General features: G+C 43.4%; 2 protein-coding genes across 4 annotated transcripts in view; one reads left to right on the top strand and one right to left on the bottom strand.

Moving 5' to 3' along the window:
* Positions 1-6,440, top strand: part of OGFOD3 (2-oxoglutarate and iron dependent oxygenase domain containing 3) — a 44,554-nt gene extending 38,114 nt beyond the window's left edge. For all 3 annotated transcript variants that reach the window (XM_080397821.1, XM_080397823.1, XM_080397822.1), the window contains one exon: positions 6,107-6,440. In XM_080397821.1, coding sequence (XP_080253947.1) covers positions 6,107-6,243 — 137 coding nt within the window. In that variant the 3' untranslated portion in view covers positions 6,244-6,440. The remainder of the gene's footprint in view (positions 1-6,106) is intronic.
* Positions 1-15,600, bottom strand: part of LOC308068106 (urotensin-2 receptor-like) — a gene marked incomplete at its 5' end in the record, with an annotated part of 44,623 nt that overhangs the window by 14,207 nt on the left and 14,816 nt on the right. The gene's annotated exons all lie outside the window — the stretch shown is intronic.

Below are 15,600 nucleotides of genomic sequence, written 5' to 3'. Positions count from 1 at the left end.
AAACGGGCGTGCTGCAGACAGAAATTGCTGAATTTGGTGTTAATGTGAATTGCTTGCCGAAGTCGGTGTTAATGTGAATGGCCTGTTCCATGTGTAATCGGAATAAGCAAGGTTGGAAAGGACCTCTGGAGGTCATTACTCCATGCCCCCTCCTCAAAAATCAAGCATAGGAGACATGGGGGTAGCAAAATATGTGTGCCTGAGCCATACAAGGGGTAATGGTTTAACTAAAAGAGGGTAGTTTTAGGTTAGATACTGGGAAGAAATTTTTTGCTGTGAGGGTGGTGAGGCACTGGAACAGGTTGCCCAGAGCAGCTGTGGATGCCCCATCCCTGGCAGTGCCCAAGGCCGGGCTGGACAGGGCTGGGAGCACCCTGGGCCGGTGGGGGGTGTCCCTGCCCAGGGCAGGGAGGTGGAACTGGGTGGTCTTTAATGTCCCTTCCAACCCAAACCACTCTGTGATTCTGTACCTGGGAAATGCCGGTATCTGAATGCTGCACTTGTACGTGCTAATGATGTGACCCTGAACAACCTGATAGAACTCAGAAGTTGGATGAAATTTAGAAATTGGCCTTGATTTGGGAAAGGAAATTGGACCAGATAGCCTCCCAAGGTCTCTTCCAATCTAAATTATGCGATAAATTTATAATATTAGAGGCTTAATAATAATGTACATATTTTTTCTTATGAGCATTGTGGTATGTTAATATTTGTATGGTTCTCAAAGTCCTTTCAAATATTCCCTGCATCTTGTTATAATTTAATCTGGCAGGCTTTACCACTTTTTCTCTTGCCAGAATAAGACCAGAGGATTTTTTTTAATAATACTTGTAAAACTGAATGTGCGTTAACTGCGAAGTACTGTAATGGTGTTTACTAATTATTTTTCACATTAACCTTGCTAGAATAGGTCAGTGCTAGCTTCATTTTAGAGTCGAGGAGACAGATGAAGAGAGTAAGTGTTAAAGGCACAGTTGTCATTGGAAATTGTTTCATATGTGTATTCCTCAATCTATATTGCCTCAGTTTAAGTAGCAAATGTTACACAGCCCTGTCTATGGAAGTGCAACTAAATGTTAAAATTCAACACAGATAAAATCTCCTGAGAGCAAGCCTTGTGGGAATACTGACATTCTTACTGTGATACGCAGCTGAATGCATAATGCTTCCTCACCTGTATGCTGTTTCTTGCAGTGGTTAAATTTTCTGAGTACATCGAAAAAGAATTCATTGCTAGGGGGCAATTATGAATGTGATTAAAACCTAAAAGCTCATAGTTAACACATATATTCCTGTAGTGGTTTTGTTTGAGTAATTAAATGGGATGTTATTGTTGCACAGTGAAATATCTGTTGCTTTTGCTGCTTAAGTATTATTCCTGAAAATGAAGTGTTGCCTCATCTACGTTAGGATCACACAGAATTCATAGCAGTGGGGCTTATGACTGGCACTTGCTTGCCTTCGTAAATTATTATTCCTGTGCATCAGTGCAAAAGCTGGTTTTCAAAAAATCGGGGGAATAAGCAGTTACCTCTGCTACGATTAATGTCTTGCTTCCTGTGAGAGGAGCAAGAGCTTTCCTTTCCCACCCCCCCACGTAAGCTTTTCTCAGCCTGGCAGCATTTAAGGGCTTGACTGGTGTCACTGACAACAGCGACCAGGCTCGGTTTGGATGGATGCTGCGGCACTGAGCTTGTTAGCAGTTTCTTGTCCTAGGTCCCTGTGAGAAGGTGGCATATTTAAATGAGCTTACACCTTAGTTTTCTGTGACAGTAGTTCTTTCATCCCCAACACAATTTATCTTTTGCCTACTCTTTATGTTTAAACTTGTGTGGATGCTTAAAGGTGGCAGAAGGAAGGGACTGGGAAGCAGCTCCACCTGTGGATGAAATTCCTGATTAATCTCAGCACAGAAGCAGAGCTGGAGGTGTTAGTTGTGAACCAGAAAGGGGAGCAACCTGCGTCACAGCAAGACTTTCTGCAGCCTGCAAGGAGCAGAAGCTCATCAGTTAAGCTTTTACTGGACCAAACTCCATCTTGAAACACTCTTTCTAGCACTTAATGCTGGAAAGTACAGAAAACATGGGAAGGAAGAGAAAGCAAGCTGTAGATTCAGGTATTGTCAAATAAATATCAAAGGCAAGGACGGATTACTTCTGCTCCTGTAGAGATATGCAGGCAAGCTAATAATTTAGAAACAGGCTCCTGCAGGTCTTGAGGTTACTACAAAACTTTCCAATTCTTTGGGGTTTTTTTGCTCTTCTAATAAGAAAGGTAAGAACAAGCGCATTTGTGTGGGAGGAAATTCCCCCAGTCCATCGCTGTGCTATTCCATGGGAGCTAGGCTGGAGCACCGCTCACTCCCCCGTTACTGGACAGCCTGATGGAAATCCTGAAGCCAGCTGGGAACAGCTATAAAGAAGCTTGAAGTGTTTGTGGGCAGAAAAGAGAAAGGATCATTGCTAGAAATGTCTACAAAATCTGAGTATTTTTATCTAATGTGGGTGCTATATGTCCCAGTGTTGGAAGCACTAAATGCTCTGGTGTGCTGCAGTAATTGCTGGGGCGTGCTCTGCCTGATGGACTTCTTGTGGAATGGCAAGTGGCGGTGAGGAGGAGATGATAGAGGGTAGATGTGAGAGGGCAGCCCGTGGTTCCTTGTGATTTATGGATCTGAAACTCTTCCCCAAGGCTGACGTACTAGTCAAAGCATCATGAAACTAAAGAAGTGATGGAGTTCTTGGCATCCTGCAGTGACTGGGGAAAATGAGTCAAATGTTCACAATCAGGATGAAATACTACTCGGACTATAGATGTACCTCAGTGGAAAAAACTAAATCCTTTGTTTTTTAACCTTGGCATCACTTCTAAGCCCAGGACACCTCCTTTCTAATCTTTATCCTTCAGAATGTAGCTGAGAGACTGGGTTCTTTCTGAAAGCTTAGAATCACGGACCTCAAAACAGGAGATGATCCCATTGCTCTTCCACTCCACAAGTTCGTCCCTTAAGGACCAGGGATTAAACACTTCCTCTTTTTTGGTTAGATAATACACTATGAAATTGTATTGAGTGCTCGCTTGTGATCTCTAAAAAGCTTACACTTTCAACAGTGTTCACAAATCAAACTGAAATTATGTGCCAGGAGGTAGCAGTCAAGGTTTCTTTAGTGGAGCAGAAAAGCATGTTGGAAAGAAATCTGCACAGGCAGGTCAGAGGAGGGGAGAAGAAAATGGAGAGACTGATTTGAGGCTATTGTTAAATAATGAGAGAAAGGGACAAAGGAAATGGATTAGAATTTTACACTCTTTCTCCTGAGCTTTTCTCACTCAAAAAAATGTTTCATCGGGAAATTGTAGGTACTTACGTACTTTTATCCGCAATGAATAGTTGCATAGTCTTTCTCTAGCATTTGTAGTGCAACAGTACTCTCTCAGGAAGCTCAGCATTCACTCTATCAATATTTCATAGCCTGGAGAGCTCAGTGGAACTGCCCTGTGCGTGTTTTCCTCGCCATTCACAATGAGAGAAATCCCGTCACAGCTATTTTAGTTGTGGCAGCGTGTGTCGCTTCAAGTGCACTTTAAACACTTTGAATGCAGTCTCACAGCTAAAACCAGACCCTTGTTGCATTTGGTCCTACTAACTTGCTCATGTGGTTCATGGATTGGAACTTTGGCATTTAAAATCTTAACTCAAAATTGATCAAGATCCAGCTAGAGCAAGGACAGGTTATAACTTAGTCCACACTTTCTTAAGGAACTTGCTTAGTCCTGACCTGCGTGCTTGCTTGTAGTGATTTCATTTTTGAAGTAGTTTCCATATACTGTGTATTAAAGCAAGATTATGAAGAGTCTGGTCTTGGTGTGCTTGAAAGTCCTAGAAATCATCCTCTCCAGTAATGGTACAGCTTTATTTTATCTTGTCTTTCCCTAGGAGTCTCTGAATATGATGATATTGCCATATATCCCTTGAAGGTTTTGTCAGATGGGATGGGGATGAATATTCTTTACTCTTTGTGAACATCTATACTATTAAAAATAGTGTACTGTGGTGAGAGTGTGCTTTTGCTTCAAAATTTTGCAAAGTAATTTTAAAAGACACTTTTCCCAAGTGAGGAAAAATATATTTGAAAACGGACTGTAGGCTTGTTCAGTGACTCGGACCCTGTTGACAGATATGGGACCAGGTGTACAAGAAGAAGCTGTAAGATACCATATATATGAAGACATATTTATTAAAGAAAGAAATTAAGACATTCTGTATAGCCAAAAAAATCAATTTAACTGGCTTAATCAATACACTGAAACTTGTCTAACTCTGAATTACTACTACTTTGAATAAGAGATCAAAGAGAAGAAAAAGAGCTTGAAAATCAGTTTAAGGCAAAGCTTTGGATGAATAGGGGAGGAACTGATAATGAAGTACTTGAATGGTCTTGAAATAAGATTAAAAAAAATAGTTTCATGATACGGGCTTTGTATGAAATCCTTGAGGGTAGCACTGTTCATTGCAACGCTCGTAGGACAGGAGTACGCAGCGTTCATTTCGTCTTTCATCCAGACAAGCAGGATGCCAAGGTGTAAATGAGCTGTGCATACAAACAAATCTATTCTTCATATATATATATATATATATATATATGCATAGCTTTACAGATTACTGATGTGCAGCCACAGGCAGAGAAGAATATGATATGCCTTCTGCTTGGCAGTTACGAAACGCTGTGTGAACTATGGTGATTAAATGTGAACTGCAACTGAATGTGCAAGGGACACAGAAGGTACCAAGACTTCAGCGATTAGGGGGTAAACTGTAGGGCTAGTCTCATTTTTTTGTTCAGATTCTCCTGTGTGTGCTGCTTAGGAGTATGCAAAGTAACTCCTGGATCTTTTGGATCACTTTTGGAAGAGAATATCGGCTGTGTGTTTGGTGCCCATTTCTGCAGTGGAGACGGGGTGATGGTTGGAATAGTTGATCTTGTGCATATTATAGGAAGTGTTTCTTTTTGTCTGGTTGTGAATGAATCCTGGACAGAGTTAATTGGCAATGAGTTCCCTATGATAAGATTTTTAACAAACTTTAATCTAATTTGAACATTGGGGGGGGGGGGAGGGGGAAAGCCTGAGTAGGAAAAGGAAAACCACATGCTATCGGGATAAACCAGCTGTGCATATGAGTATTACTGCTTCCTCAGGAGGACTTGAGCAGTCCTGCAGAGTTGCGTCAGTTCCGAGTTACTTGCTAAGCATCAAACGTTTAAGTTCTTAGAACAGTTTAATAATGTGAAAGTGCAGCGGGCTCCATTCTGCTGTTTCATCAAGTGGGATGCTAATATACCTCCACTTGTCACTATCAAAACATTTTGCCTTGATGCCACTTAAGGCCTGGGGAACCCCAGGGCAGGGTGGTGGTCAGAGCGTGGACAGAATGAAGCACAGGAGTAAGCACTTGCATCTGGAAAACAATTTCCAAGCCAACGCATTGATGGAGTGGCTCTTTCTAAGGAAAACTAACTCGTATATGACCGATACATAACTTTCTAACCTGGCTGAACAGGGAGTGATCAGACTGAGCACAAAAAGCTATAGCAAATGCTTGGTACCATGCTGATAAGCTGCCACAGCTACTTGTAAACCTGCTGAGCATGTTTGCACTGAAGACTTTTTGCCACCTGTGTGGTACTTCCTCCTGCTTTGGTCTAAAATTAGAGCCCAGGCTAGAAGGGGAGCAGCGAGGAGATCAATACACTTTGCTGACAGTCACTATAGTTGCTTTTTTTTTTTAAAAAAAAAAAAACACAAACAAAAAACCTGAGGCCACTAAGAACTGGCTTCAGCTGTTCTTGGCTTCCTCCTGCCTTTTATAAACTATGAGATACGGTGGAATGACGTCTCCAGCTTTGTAGCACAAAGGATTAACATATGTTTTAAACAGTACATAAAGCTGTCAGAGCGCAGCGTAAGCTCATAACAGTTTGTCTTGGTGATGATGTATGGGCTTTCAGGTAGCCAGGGGGCAGCTGGACTGAGACAACAGCAGAACTGTAGAGAACTGAGAGCCGAGTGGCAAACTCCATGTCACTGATTAAATACTTTGTCTTTACAGGCAGAGTTTCCTTTTTCACCTCTGGATCGGAGAACCTTCATCGTGTGGAAAAGGTTCACTGGGGCACTCGCTATGCCATCACCATCTCCTTCACCTGCAACCCAGACCATGGCATTGGGGATCCAGTCTTGATGTAATTCCTCTGGGGATGGAACATGAGGTCAAATGGAATGAGAGAAGCCCTGCAAGAGGAGAGGAAAAGGGGAGATAACATCTCTTGTAACCTCACGTTCAATTAGAACTTCCCGGTTGTATTAATACGTTGTAGTGCACTTGGTTTTCACATGTCCTTCTCAATAAATGTTGCAAATGGTGCCTTAAAGACCACCTTAAATTTGGTGTATTCTGAAGGTGGTTTGTCTTCATCTCCTAAAGGGGTAGGCTACAAAGATGAGTTCCAGAGTGGGCTCTTTATTTCTCTTTTTAAATATTTAGGAAGCTTTTCAGTTTAAAAGATACAAACAGTCTTTTGGATCCTGTGCTGCTGTTACCTATTGAATTATTTAGTCTCTTCAGTTACTAATGCAACATAGAAAGTTTGACCTAAGTTGATAGGACAAGACGAGTGTTACTCTCACCTTCTGTTGTGAGGGATGTGTTCTCCTTAGCCTGGGCGTTACCACCTGTGGTTTGGCTACTGGGACTTACTTGAACTTTTTAAACTTCATTACTTCAGGTATTTTATGCTACAAACAGGGACTAGTTAATACAAAGTCAGAAACACAGTTCTGTGGGTGGCCAGAAAGCCTACTGCGGTTAGATGACAAATGCTTTGTGCTAAGGAACATCACTGCGTTGGATCGCTCTGATCAGAATGCAGCATTCACAGTCACCTTGTTTTCTTTGGGTCTCAAAAAGTGATCAGTCTCCTGGCTGGAAGCCTGGCGTTAGGGTTATGAAGAGCTCGCTATGCAGATGGCTTGACCAGAGGTAATCGGACAGTCCTCTGGATTCACCTGAGCATTCCTCATTGCCGAATTCCCAGGTAGGGCACTGCGGTTGGGAGAGGCACAGCTGAGGAAAAAAAAGCCATTTTTTAAATGGTTTTCCATGTGCCGGTTCTGGCCTCCTTAGACTCAGCCCTGCAAACCCCAGCTCGCCGCTGCAGAGGTGGGATGGCAAAACCGCACGGAGCGGTGGGCTGTGGCAGTCAGGTCTGGGGGAAATCTGTGTCCAACTACGCTTCAAATTGATATGGTCCGAAGCTGGAAATTGATTGTAAAACACTTTGAAAATCTCTGATTATTGGGCCTAAATGTAATCTTAAGACCAAGTAGAAGTTTTTTTGTTATTGTTGACACAACTAAAATCTCATGAAATACTGTGTTTTATCTCGTCCCAAACGATGTTTTATGTGTTTCAGAAAGTCTTTTAATGGCTTTTTTTGGACTTTTTTTTTTCAGTTTAGTACAAAGACTTTTTTTCTGTTAGCTAGGGCCATTAGTCTGTGGTGTTCCTTGAATAATAAATGGCAAGGGCTCCAGAGGGGGTGATTGCATTGCAGTACAGGTACAGCAGCAAACAAATGTGCAATCTTGCCAGCTACCTAGCTTGCTTATTACAAGCAAGGATTTTGTGAGTCAGTGCATTGATAAAGAAATGGTAGGAATTTTTTTTTTATTCTCAATCAAATTCTGAAGCAAACATTAATTTGTTTTATTAATGGTCTATATATGTGAAAATCTGGGAATGTGCTTTGATTTTTAATTTTTTTTTAATGCATATAGTTTTAACTTTTTAATCGACCCTTTTATAGAAATAATAAGTATTGGGGGGGATTACACTGGAGATGAATATAAAGAGAAGTGATGGCAGGACACTTGAACTTGTTGTATTGTGAATGTTCTCATTTGGCACATTGGCAAGATTAGTCTCCTGTAATTTCATTTCTTTGTTCTCAAACCTGAAAAAGGCTTCCTTGTCCGTGCTGCCAAGGAAGAATCGGTAAAATGGCTGGATGCCGGGTAATAGTAAAGTCACTTGGGTTCCGTATCTAAATACGTGTCTCAAAGCCTGTTAAATCCAGGAAATTTGCGTTACACCCAAGTTGTAAGTCTCTGCGAAGACAGACCAAGATCACCAGCAACTGCTTTACTGGGTTAAAACTCGATTACATTACATTATCTCATTATATTGTCTCAAGCTAATTACATATCCTTGAGATTTATATGTAAGGCCTTCTCCACAAAAACACCCGATAGTGGAATCCAGATATGAATGGACCTGTGTGGATTTTTGTTGGGATTCTCCAGGTTGAGGTCCTATGTTCCAAAATTCTTACTTCACCGTAAGTCCTATCACTGCTCTGCAACACGGTCATCTACGTTGCTTTGCCACTTTTAGATTTGTGTGTTAGTTACTTCTGTCATGCAGGGTTAGAGTTGCACTAGATGGAACTGGCATTTTCAGAGTTGCCCTCTACAAAAACTGCTCGACGAGCCGGGGTGGGGTGGGGTGGCTCAGCCCATCTCTTGGGTTTTCCTCTTTTGGGCATCCTGTGTATTGTAAGATTTCCTAATTACGGTGCATCTCTCATGCTGTGAATTGACTGGCATTCAGAAATCAAGTCAAGTTAGTGTGTCAGCTTAAACACTTTTGGAGTGTTTAAGCTGAAGTAATGTGTTCAAGATGATCAAACCAAACCTGTGGAAGAACTTGTGCACTGCACCTGGCAAGAGAATTCCTTTTTTGAAAGAAGCATAATAATTCCATATGCTGTGTGTCTTAGTGACTGAGATTTTTTTTTCTGTTTGAAGCTACAACATCGAGGGTACTAAAAGCAGTATTTAGGTCTATGAAGAAATTAAATAGCAAATGATATAATAATATCATTTAGCATAATAAATAGCAAATGCAGTCTAAAAGATTCTGAACGTAGCTTCCAGCAGGAGACCAGTAATTGTGGAGAGGCTGACGTTCCTGGGGCAGAGGGAAACCTGCAGAATTCACTGATCATTAGCTTAATTTATGGCTTAATTTATTTTTAGTTCACTTAAATAGCTTGAATAACTTTTTATTAAATTCTGTTCCTCTCTTCCCAGTTCTTGACAGATAATTCTGAATTTGAAACGCTTTAATTTCTGTCCGTCCTCTTTCAGGTTCAGCCTGCCTGTTGCTACTGGGAAATGCAGCGCTGTTTCTCAGAACTCTGGTTATGCCGAGGAAAGGATTTGTTTGGTTAAAAGTAGCATAAATCTGATGCCAGGCTGCTGGTGCTCTTAACGGCACCCACCGACGGCAGGACTCGGCTTGATGTTCCGCAATTGTGCGGGAGCTGCCGTGAGGAGTCCTCGTGGCTCAGACCAGGCGAGGTCAGTGCGTGTTGGGGGCGAAGCCCTGACCCTAAATGTACAGCCTTGGGTGTGAAAGCATGCTCTTGGCAAAAGCGTTTGGGAATACTGCTTTGTGTTTTGAAAGAAAAGCATGGCAAGGAAAGGTCAAGCCTGCTCGTGTGAGAAGTCCCAGGGTGAAGCAGGAAATAACGTCAGGAGAACAAGCCCGAGCTGGAAGGGTTGAGAGAAGCTTCCTGAGGGCTTGGGTGAAACCGTGCTGCTTGTAAAACTCTCTTCCCATTCAAAGGTTTTGGGGAATATCCGGAACTTTGTAAAATCAACAGTTACGTGATCACATTAGGTTTTTAGCATAAACCTAGCTTTCAATCCTGTGGCATGCATTTTTGCATTTTTTTTTTAAATATTTTTTTTTACCCCCTGTGACGTGATTCTAGGAACTCTGAGTGGACTTTTTGGCATTTCTCATGTATAAAATCTTCATTGTGTAAGCAGTTGTGGAATAGCTGTGTTTTTTAATTTCCCGTAAATCAACTGAAGGTTTGGACAGTTACGTTTATGTTGAGACTTTCCTGAGTATGTATTGTCCACCTGAAATATTCTGAGTTCCATCTTAATGAATTTCAAGTTCAGAAATGCTTACGAGAATACTGTATTCATGAAAATATTTTGATTTGGATTTATGGTAGAAATTTAGCTTTATGGCTTATTTTTAAGGTCAGCATCTGAACAGGGTACTTTCTGAGGCTGTAGCACATGATGATGTGCACATTAAAATAAAAGTGTAGCTGAAATGGCACTGATAATGACCGTGCTGTCAAAAAAATCCGGTTTTGTTTCTTCTTCAAATGCAGTTCTTGGCACATTTGATTTTTCTCCTTTATGGCTTTCCTTTCCCCAGTAAATAAAGATGACTTTGTTTTTAATATAGAGTTCCTCATGCTCCTTCTACATCCAGATACCCTTACACAGTGTTTACTTGGATCTCTCCAACATGCTCATGTGTCGCTTTGTGCAATGCTTTTTTTCTTGTCTAAATTCTAGGAATAAAAAGCAGGAAACATGGCTGCTGGAGGTCGGGGCGTTTGGAGGGGGTGGGGATTTAAAAAAAATTACAACCAGCACCACTCCTCCTCTTCTCTCCCCCAAGCAAAAAGAGGAAAAAAAGCAAAAACCCAACGCCTGTCTCTCCTTTTTGAGTCTCTTGTGTAGAAATCCGAGCAAACATTCCAAGAGCAGCAGCAGAGTTATTTCCTTTTGGAACCACAGATGGCTCTGGCATGCATCGATCGCCTTGGCCTCGCTCCGAAAGGCAGTTTTCCCAGGAAATCCGGCTGAGGCAGCCGGCCCGAGTAGGGGTAATGCTCAGGTGAGAGTCTGTTGCTCCCTGTAAAACGCCGTGAGGAGCTATAGCACGCTGCCTTATCTCTGGTTTTGTAAGCCACCTTGGGAAGCTGAACACAAACGTAGGTTTGCTGAAACCTGGCAGTCAGCTCTTCTTAACGATCGTCAGTTCATCCCCACGGGATCTGGGGGGGGGCATTTGTTACCTTCCACGGGAGTGCTGTTGAAGTGCGCTAAAGCTTTTCGGGGTGGACTGTCCAAGGAAAATAACTGTCCTATTTCCAACTGCACATCTCCCTCTGATTGTGTCCATCCCCTCCCCTAAATCGCTCACTTCATCTCTCCGTTCCATCCCAGCACATCAAGCCGTTACCTGTACACATATCGGACAGGGTATGTAAGCTCAGGCAGTTATTTATTCACAGACTGGCTTGCTAGGACTGGAAAGGAGCTAGCTTTTTCCAGTAGCCCTTTCAGCCCATGGGGTGTATTAATCTTTAAGAAGAATTTCTTAACAGTGGTGGAACTGTCAAGTGTTGCTCCATTTTTGAGTTGTTTTTTTTTTTTTTTTTCATTCTTCAGCATTCGTTTTTTCCAAATGCTGTCTATTTTTTCTTCCGTTAGAGGCATTGGCAATACTGGAAACGCCACCCTTTATGTCAGAGATTTATTTCCATTGTGCCTGTTTTCCTATGGCTAAAATAACGAAAAGATAGGTATCGGTGCTGCCTGCTGTTGGACATTCTTGTCGTTTGTGATAACCTGCAGACAGCGAGTACTGAATTTTGAAACAGATAAGAGAGAAACTTATTCTTTTTCCATTTTTTGTTGTTCTTTGTCAGTGACTTTTGCATTAAGGAACTGCTGCTGGAGCTGCTCCTTTTTAAACTCCCACTGACTTTAACGGGATGCTACACGTGCCGATCAGACTGTGGGATGACAAGAAATGCCTTACTCGGACAGTTATTATTGCAAAATCAATAAAGCAGCCTGGAAGTACCATCTCCTTTATTTTTGTAACCTTTAGATCCATCCAAGCAAAGCCGAAACCTCAAAATATCCAGGTGGCTGCAGGACAATCCTGAGGCTGTCCCAGGAGTCGGTACCGGATCAGTCCGTGAGCTGCCAGGTCAGGTAGATTGTTAATGAGCTTTACGGAGACCTTCGCCTGAGACTTCCAGCTGAAGGCTCACTGGTGTGGTAGCAGGGAAGGAGCATGTGCTTGAACCCCCAGCACCTTTTTCCGAAGAAGAATTTTATTTATAGAGAGAAGCTGAGATTTATGGAGCGTTCATGTTAGTTGTTTCTGGAAATTTCTTGTAATAAGCCTCCAGTGTTCATTCAAAAAGCTCATTTAGGAAATGGTTGCCCTTCCTGTGCTTTTGTTAACAACAAAGAAGCCAACTGGGTTACTGAGGATTGATTTTTCTGGACAGACATCTTGAATTTGTCTCTTTTATACAATTACAAAATTATATTAAGCTATTTATATAGGTGCCTGGACACTTTGCTGCTGACTCCACAGAAAAAAATACTGATCATTTCTTCTGGGACTGCTTTTCACTGCCAGGGTGAGGACTCCGGGTGGATTCACACCTTGGAGTGACCTCCTCAGCATAGTAACTTGCCAGCCAGCCCACAAAGTCTGGGGGGAGTACACAGGAGCAGGTCCTCATGGAGGCATTTTGCGCGTGTTGGCTCTGGGTGGTGGTTGCTTCCATTGCCTTTAGCAGGCAAATGTTTTCATTTCTGATTTATCTCACTGCAGGAGATGTGTTCCGGGAGTCCTCTCCGCGTTCTAGGGCTTTAAATGTGATTCACTGAATAACCCCGTTTACCAGGCGATTCAAAACTTCAAAGGCTGTTGCGAAACCAGATGGACTCTGAGCTCATTTAGTCCCTTGCACTTCTCAACACAAAAAAAGTGAGAAAAGTGGCCTCACGCTGCACTTCTCCTGTAGTATGACAGTTCTGTGGGCCACATGTGGGTGTTTTCTCATTTGTTTGTTTATTTTAAAGGGAGATAGAAATTAATTAGGAAGGCATTCCTTTCCACAGGGAGGAATATCACCAACATAAACTCTCTTTTACTAGTATAAAAAAAGAAATACAACAAAAGTAAGTCAAGCAGAAGGGTAAGTTAAATTTAAGAAGGTGTTAGGCAGGGAGCACCTACGGGGATTTCTCCACAATGTTGAACTGGTGTCATCCGTCCTTCCCCCCCTTCAGTCCACTTTATTGTTTCATTAGAAGATCAGACACAGAACTGGAAATACAAGCTTTCAGGCAATTGAACGGAATGTTGACTATGCTAAAATAAGTTAAGTCATACTGCATCCATGTTTTAAAAAATAACGAATTAAGCTTTCTTCTGTATGTATCTTGTGTATCAGCTGGGCCATTTTTAGGTGGTGGTGTCCTCCATGTGTACTCCATGCCAGTACTTCTGGCGCCAGGCAGAATTAAGACTTGTAAGAAACAATCCAAGAAGAAATTAAGACTGAATTCATAAATACACAAAGCGTACAGAATTTTTCCCCTTGAAAACGAAAAGCTTTGAGAATTTGGGTGTTTTGGAACCGTGAGAAAGGGCGAAGTTTTACTCGTTTTTCAGTCCTTTAGTTGAGGTGCAGGGGATATGCACCTGCTCCTCAGTACTCCCCGCTGCTGTTCCGTGCTTGCACACAGCTGGTAGATCTCCCTCTCCCTTTCTGGTTGCACAGGCGTTTTGTTGGGGGTCTCCGTCCATCCAGGCTACGTGCGTGCAGCAAGAATCGCATTTCTCTGCCTCAGCCCAGGCACAAAATGAAGGCAGGTGGATTTCTCAGGAAGGCTGTTCTCATTTGGAAGTGTCCAGCCACAAGCACACAGCTCGGGAGGTGCTGACGGCGCTCGCTCACGTCACATTTATTAGTGCCAAGAGCCTCGGAGTCCTCCACCTTCGCAGCCGCCTGCGGCCCCTGAGCCTGGGTATTTTCAGCTCAACAACTGGAACTTGAGACCTCTTGCCTTTGTTTTCTAAATGCTTTTAGCACCTCCAGATGGCTTGTGAGTCAGCGAATTCCAGCATGCTGCAAAAATTATCACTTTCAATACAAGTTAAACACCTTCCGACTGTAACGAAGATCTTTATTTAGGCTTTAGAGCAGGCCATTGAAAATTGTCCTCTTCCTCATCATTCTCCTTAAATTAAATACTTCAGCCATAAAGCATGCACAGAAGGGCACTAATCAAAAGCCTTTTTGTAGCTGAATTGTACAGGGAGATACTCTGGAGATGTTGAGGTCTAAATTACTTATTCTGGCCCCTGGTGAGGGCAGCTCTGTGGCTGGCAGGACCCCGAGCCGCTGCAACCGCACGGACGCTGCTCAGGGCTTGTACAGGGAAGTTACAAGCGGGTCAGGGGTCATAAGGAACAGTAATATCCTCAGACCATTTGACAGAGCTGAAAAAAGCAAAAGGCTTTGAGCCGTAAAGCTTTGTTTTTAATGAATGAAATGGAGCAAATGAATAAGTGGATCAATTAACTTGAAAAGTAAATGTCGTCGTCTGCCTCTCCCCTGCCCACTGGCTGGACAGGGTTATTGAACCTTAGTTTTCTTCCCTGGGAGCTGTGGACGGCCGTGCGGGGACGGCGGTGCAGCAGGACAGACCAGGCTGGCTGTTACCCTGCCCTGGGGCTGCAGTCCCCACCGGCCCTGGGCATCCGCTGCCGCCTCCGAAGGGGTGAGGGCTTCTCTGCAGTACGGAGACGACAACGGTGGGAATAAGATGAGCATATTGCAAACTATTTAAAACGAACAAGATTTTAGTTCTCTAACAGCGATGGCATGTGCGTTGGATGCATTCTGAGTAGTCCAGCTGCACCAGGTGGTCACCTGGGGGACCAGAGGTTGCCAGCTGTGTGCAGGGCTGAAAAGTGAGGACGGCGGGCGTACATCCCAGCCAGCTTTATTTACGGAGCGTGCCCGTCGGCCAGGTTTGTGTCAGTGCGACAAATAAAAATCTCCCTCTAAATTAGCTGCCTTGAAATTGAGAAGTATTGTTTTGTTGGGAAGAGCGCAGGTGTGGAACGCATGCTTGACTTAACGAGCTTATCTAATCTCAGTTTCCTTCAAAACTGCTAGCCTGACCATAAATATTGAAGTAAGCTCTTTTGAGAGGTAACAGCCAAGAATGCTTCCTAATCACACGAGGATTTACCATTCCTAAATAGCTAAAAAGATGAAACTAATCTGAAATATGAAAACCCCCTAAACCCCAGCATTCTGCACCGCTGGTGTGTTGCAGCTGGAAGCCAACTGCCGGGCTCGGGCACGGGCTCAGGCTGGCCCGCGGCAGGGATTTTTACAAGTGACTCAGGGAGGGTCGCTAGTCCTCTGTGTTATTGCAAAGTAAGTGTAAGATTATTACGGTAGCTGAGTTAACTGCAGACTTTTTCAAGTCTTAATCCTCCTTACGGGCTGCTCCTGTTCGTGTCTGATAGCAGAGGAGGGCTTCTGCCGGGGGAGCACCACCATCCCGCCCGCGGCTCCCAGCAGCAAGGGTGGCAGCTCAGCTGCGCGTGTCTCCTGGCAGGAGCCAGTTACTCTAAACAATGGAGATGGTGTTTATCCTCACGGCCAGGGCTCCATCAATTTGTCCAGTTTATGTTGGGAGGAGGCAGTAAAACTGATGCTTACAAGAAGCCTGACGGCACGCACTCCCGCGTAGGGAGCCAAGAAACCCCTGGTGTCCCTTGGCCCCTCACAGGATGGGTGGTAGAGACCACCCTGGGAGGGGGCTCGGGGTACAGCGAGGGCTGGACGGGGCACTCTAGCCGTCAAGTCCAAGATGCAGTCAGCAGATGGGATGGGGAGG

This window comes from Falco punctatus, assembly GCF_963210335.1.
Source record: "Falco punctatus genome assembly, chromosome: 1".
NCBI classification, from domain to species: domain Eukaryota; kingdom Metazoa; phylum Chordata; class Aves; order Falconiformes; family Falconidae; genus Falco; species Falco punctatus.
The sequence above is the reverse complement of the archived record's forward strand: the minus strand, read 5'-3'. Positions and strand labels throughout refer to the sequence as shown.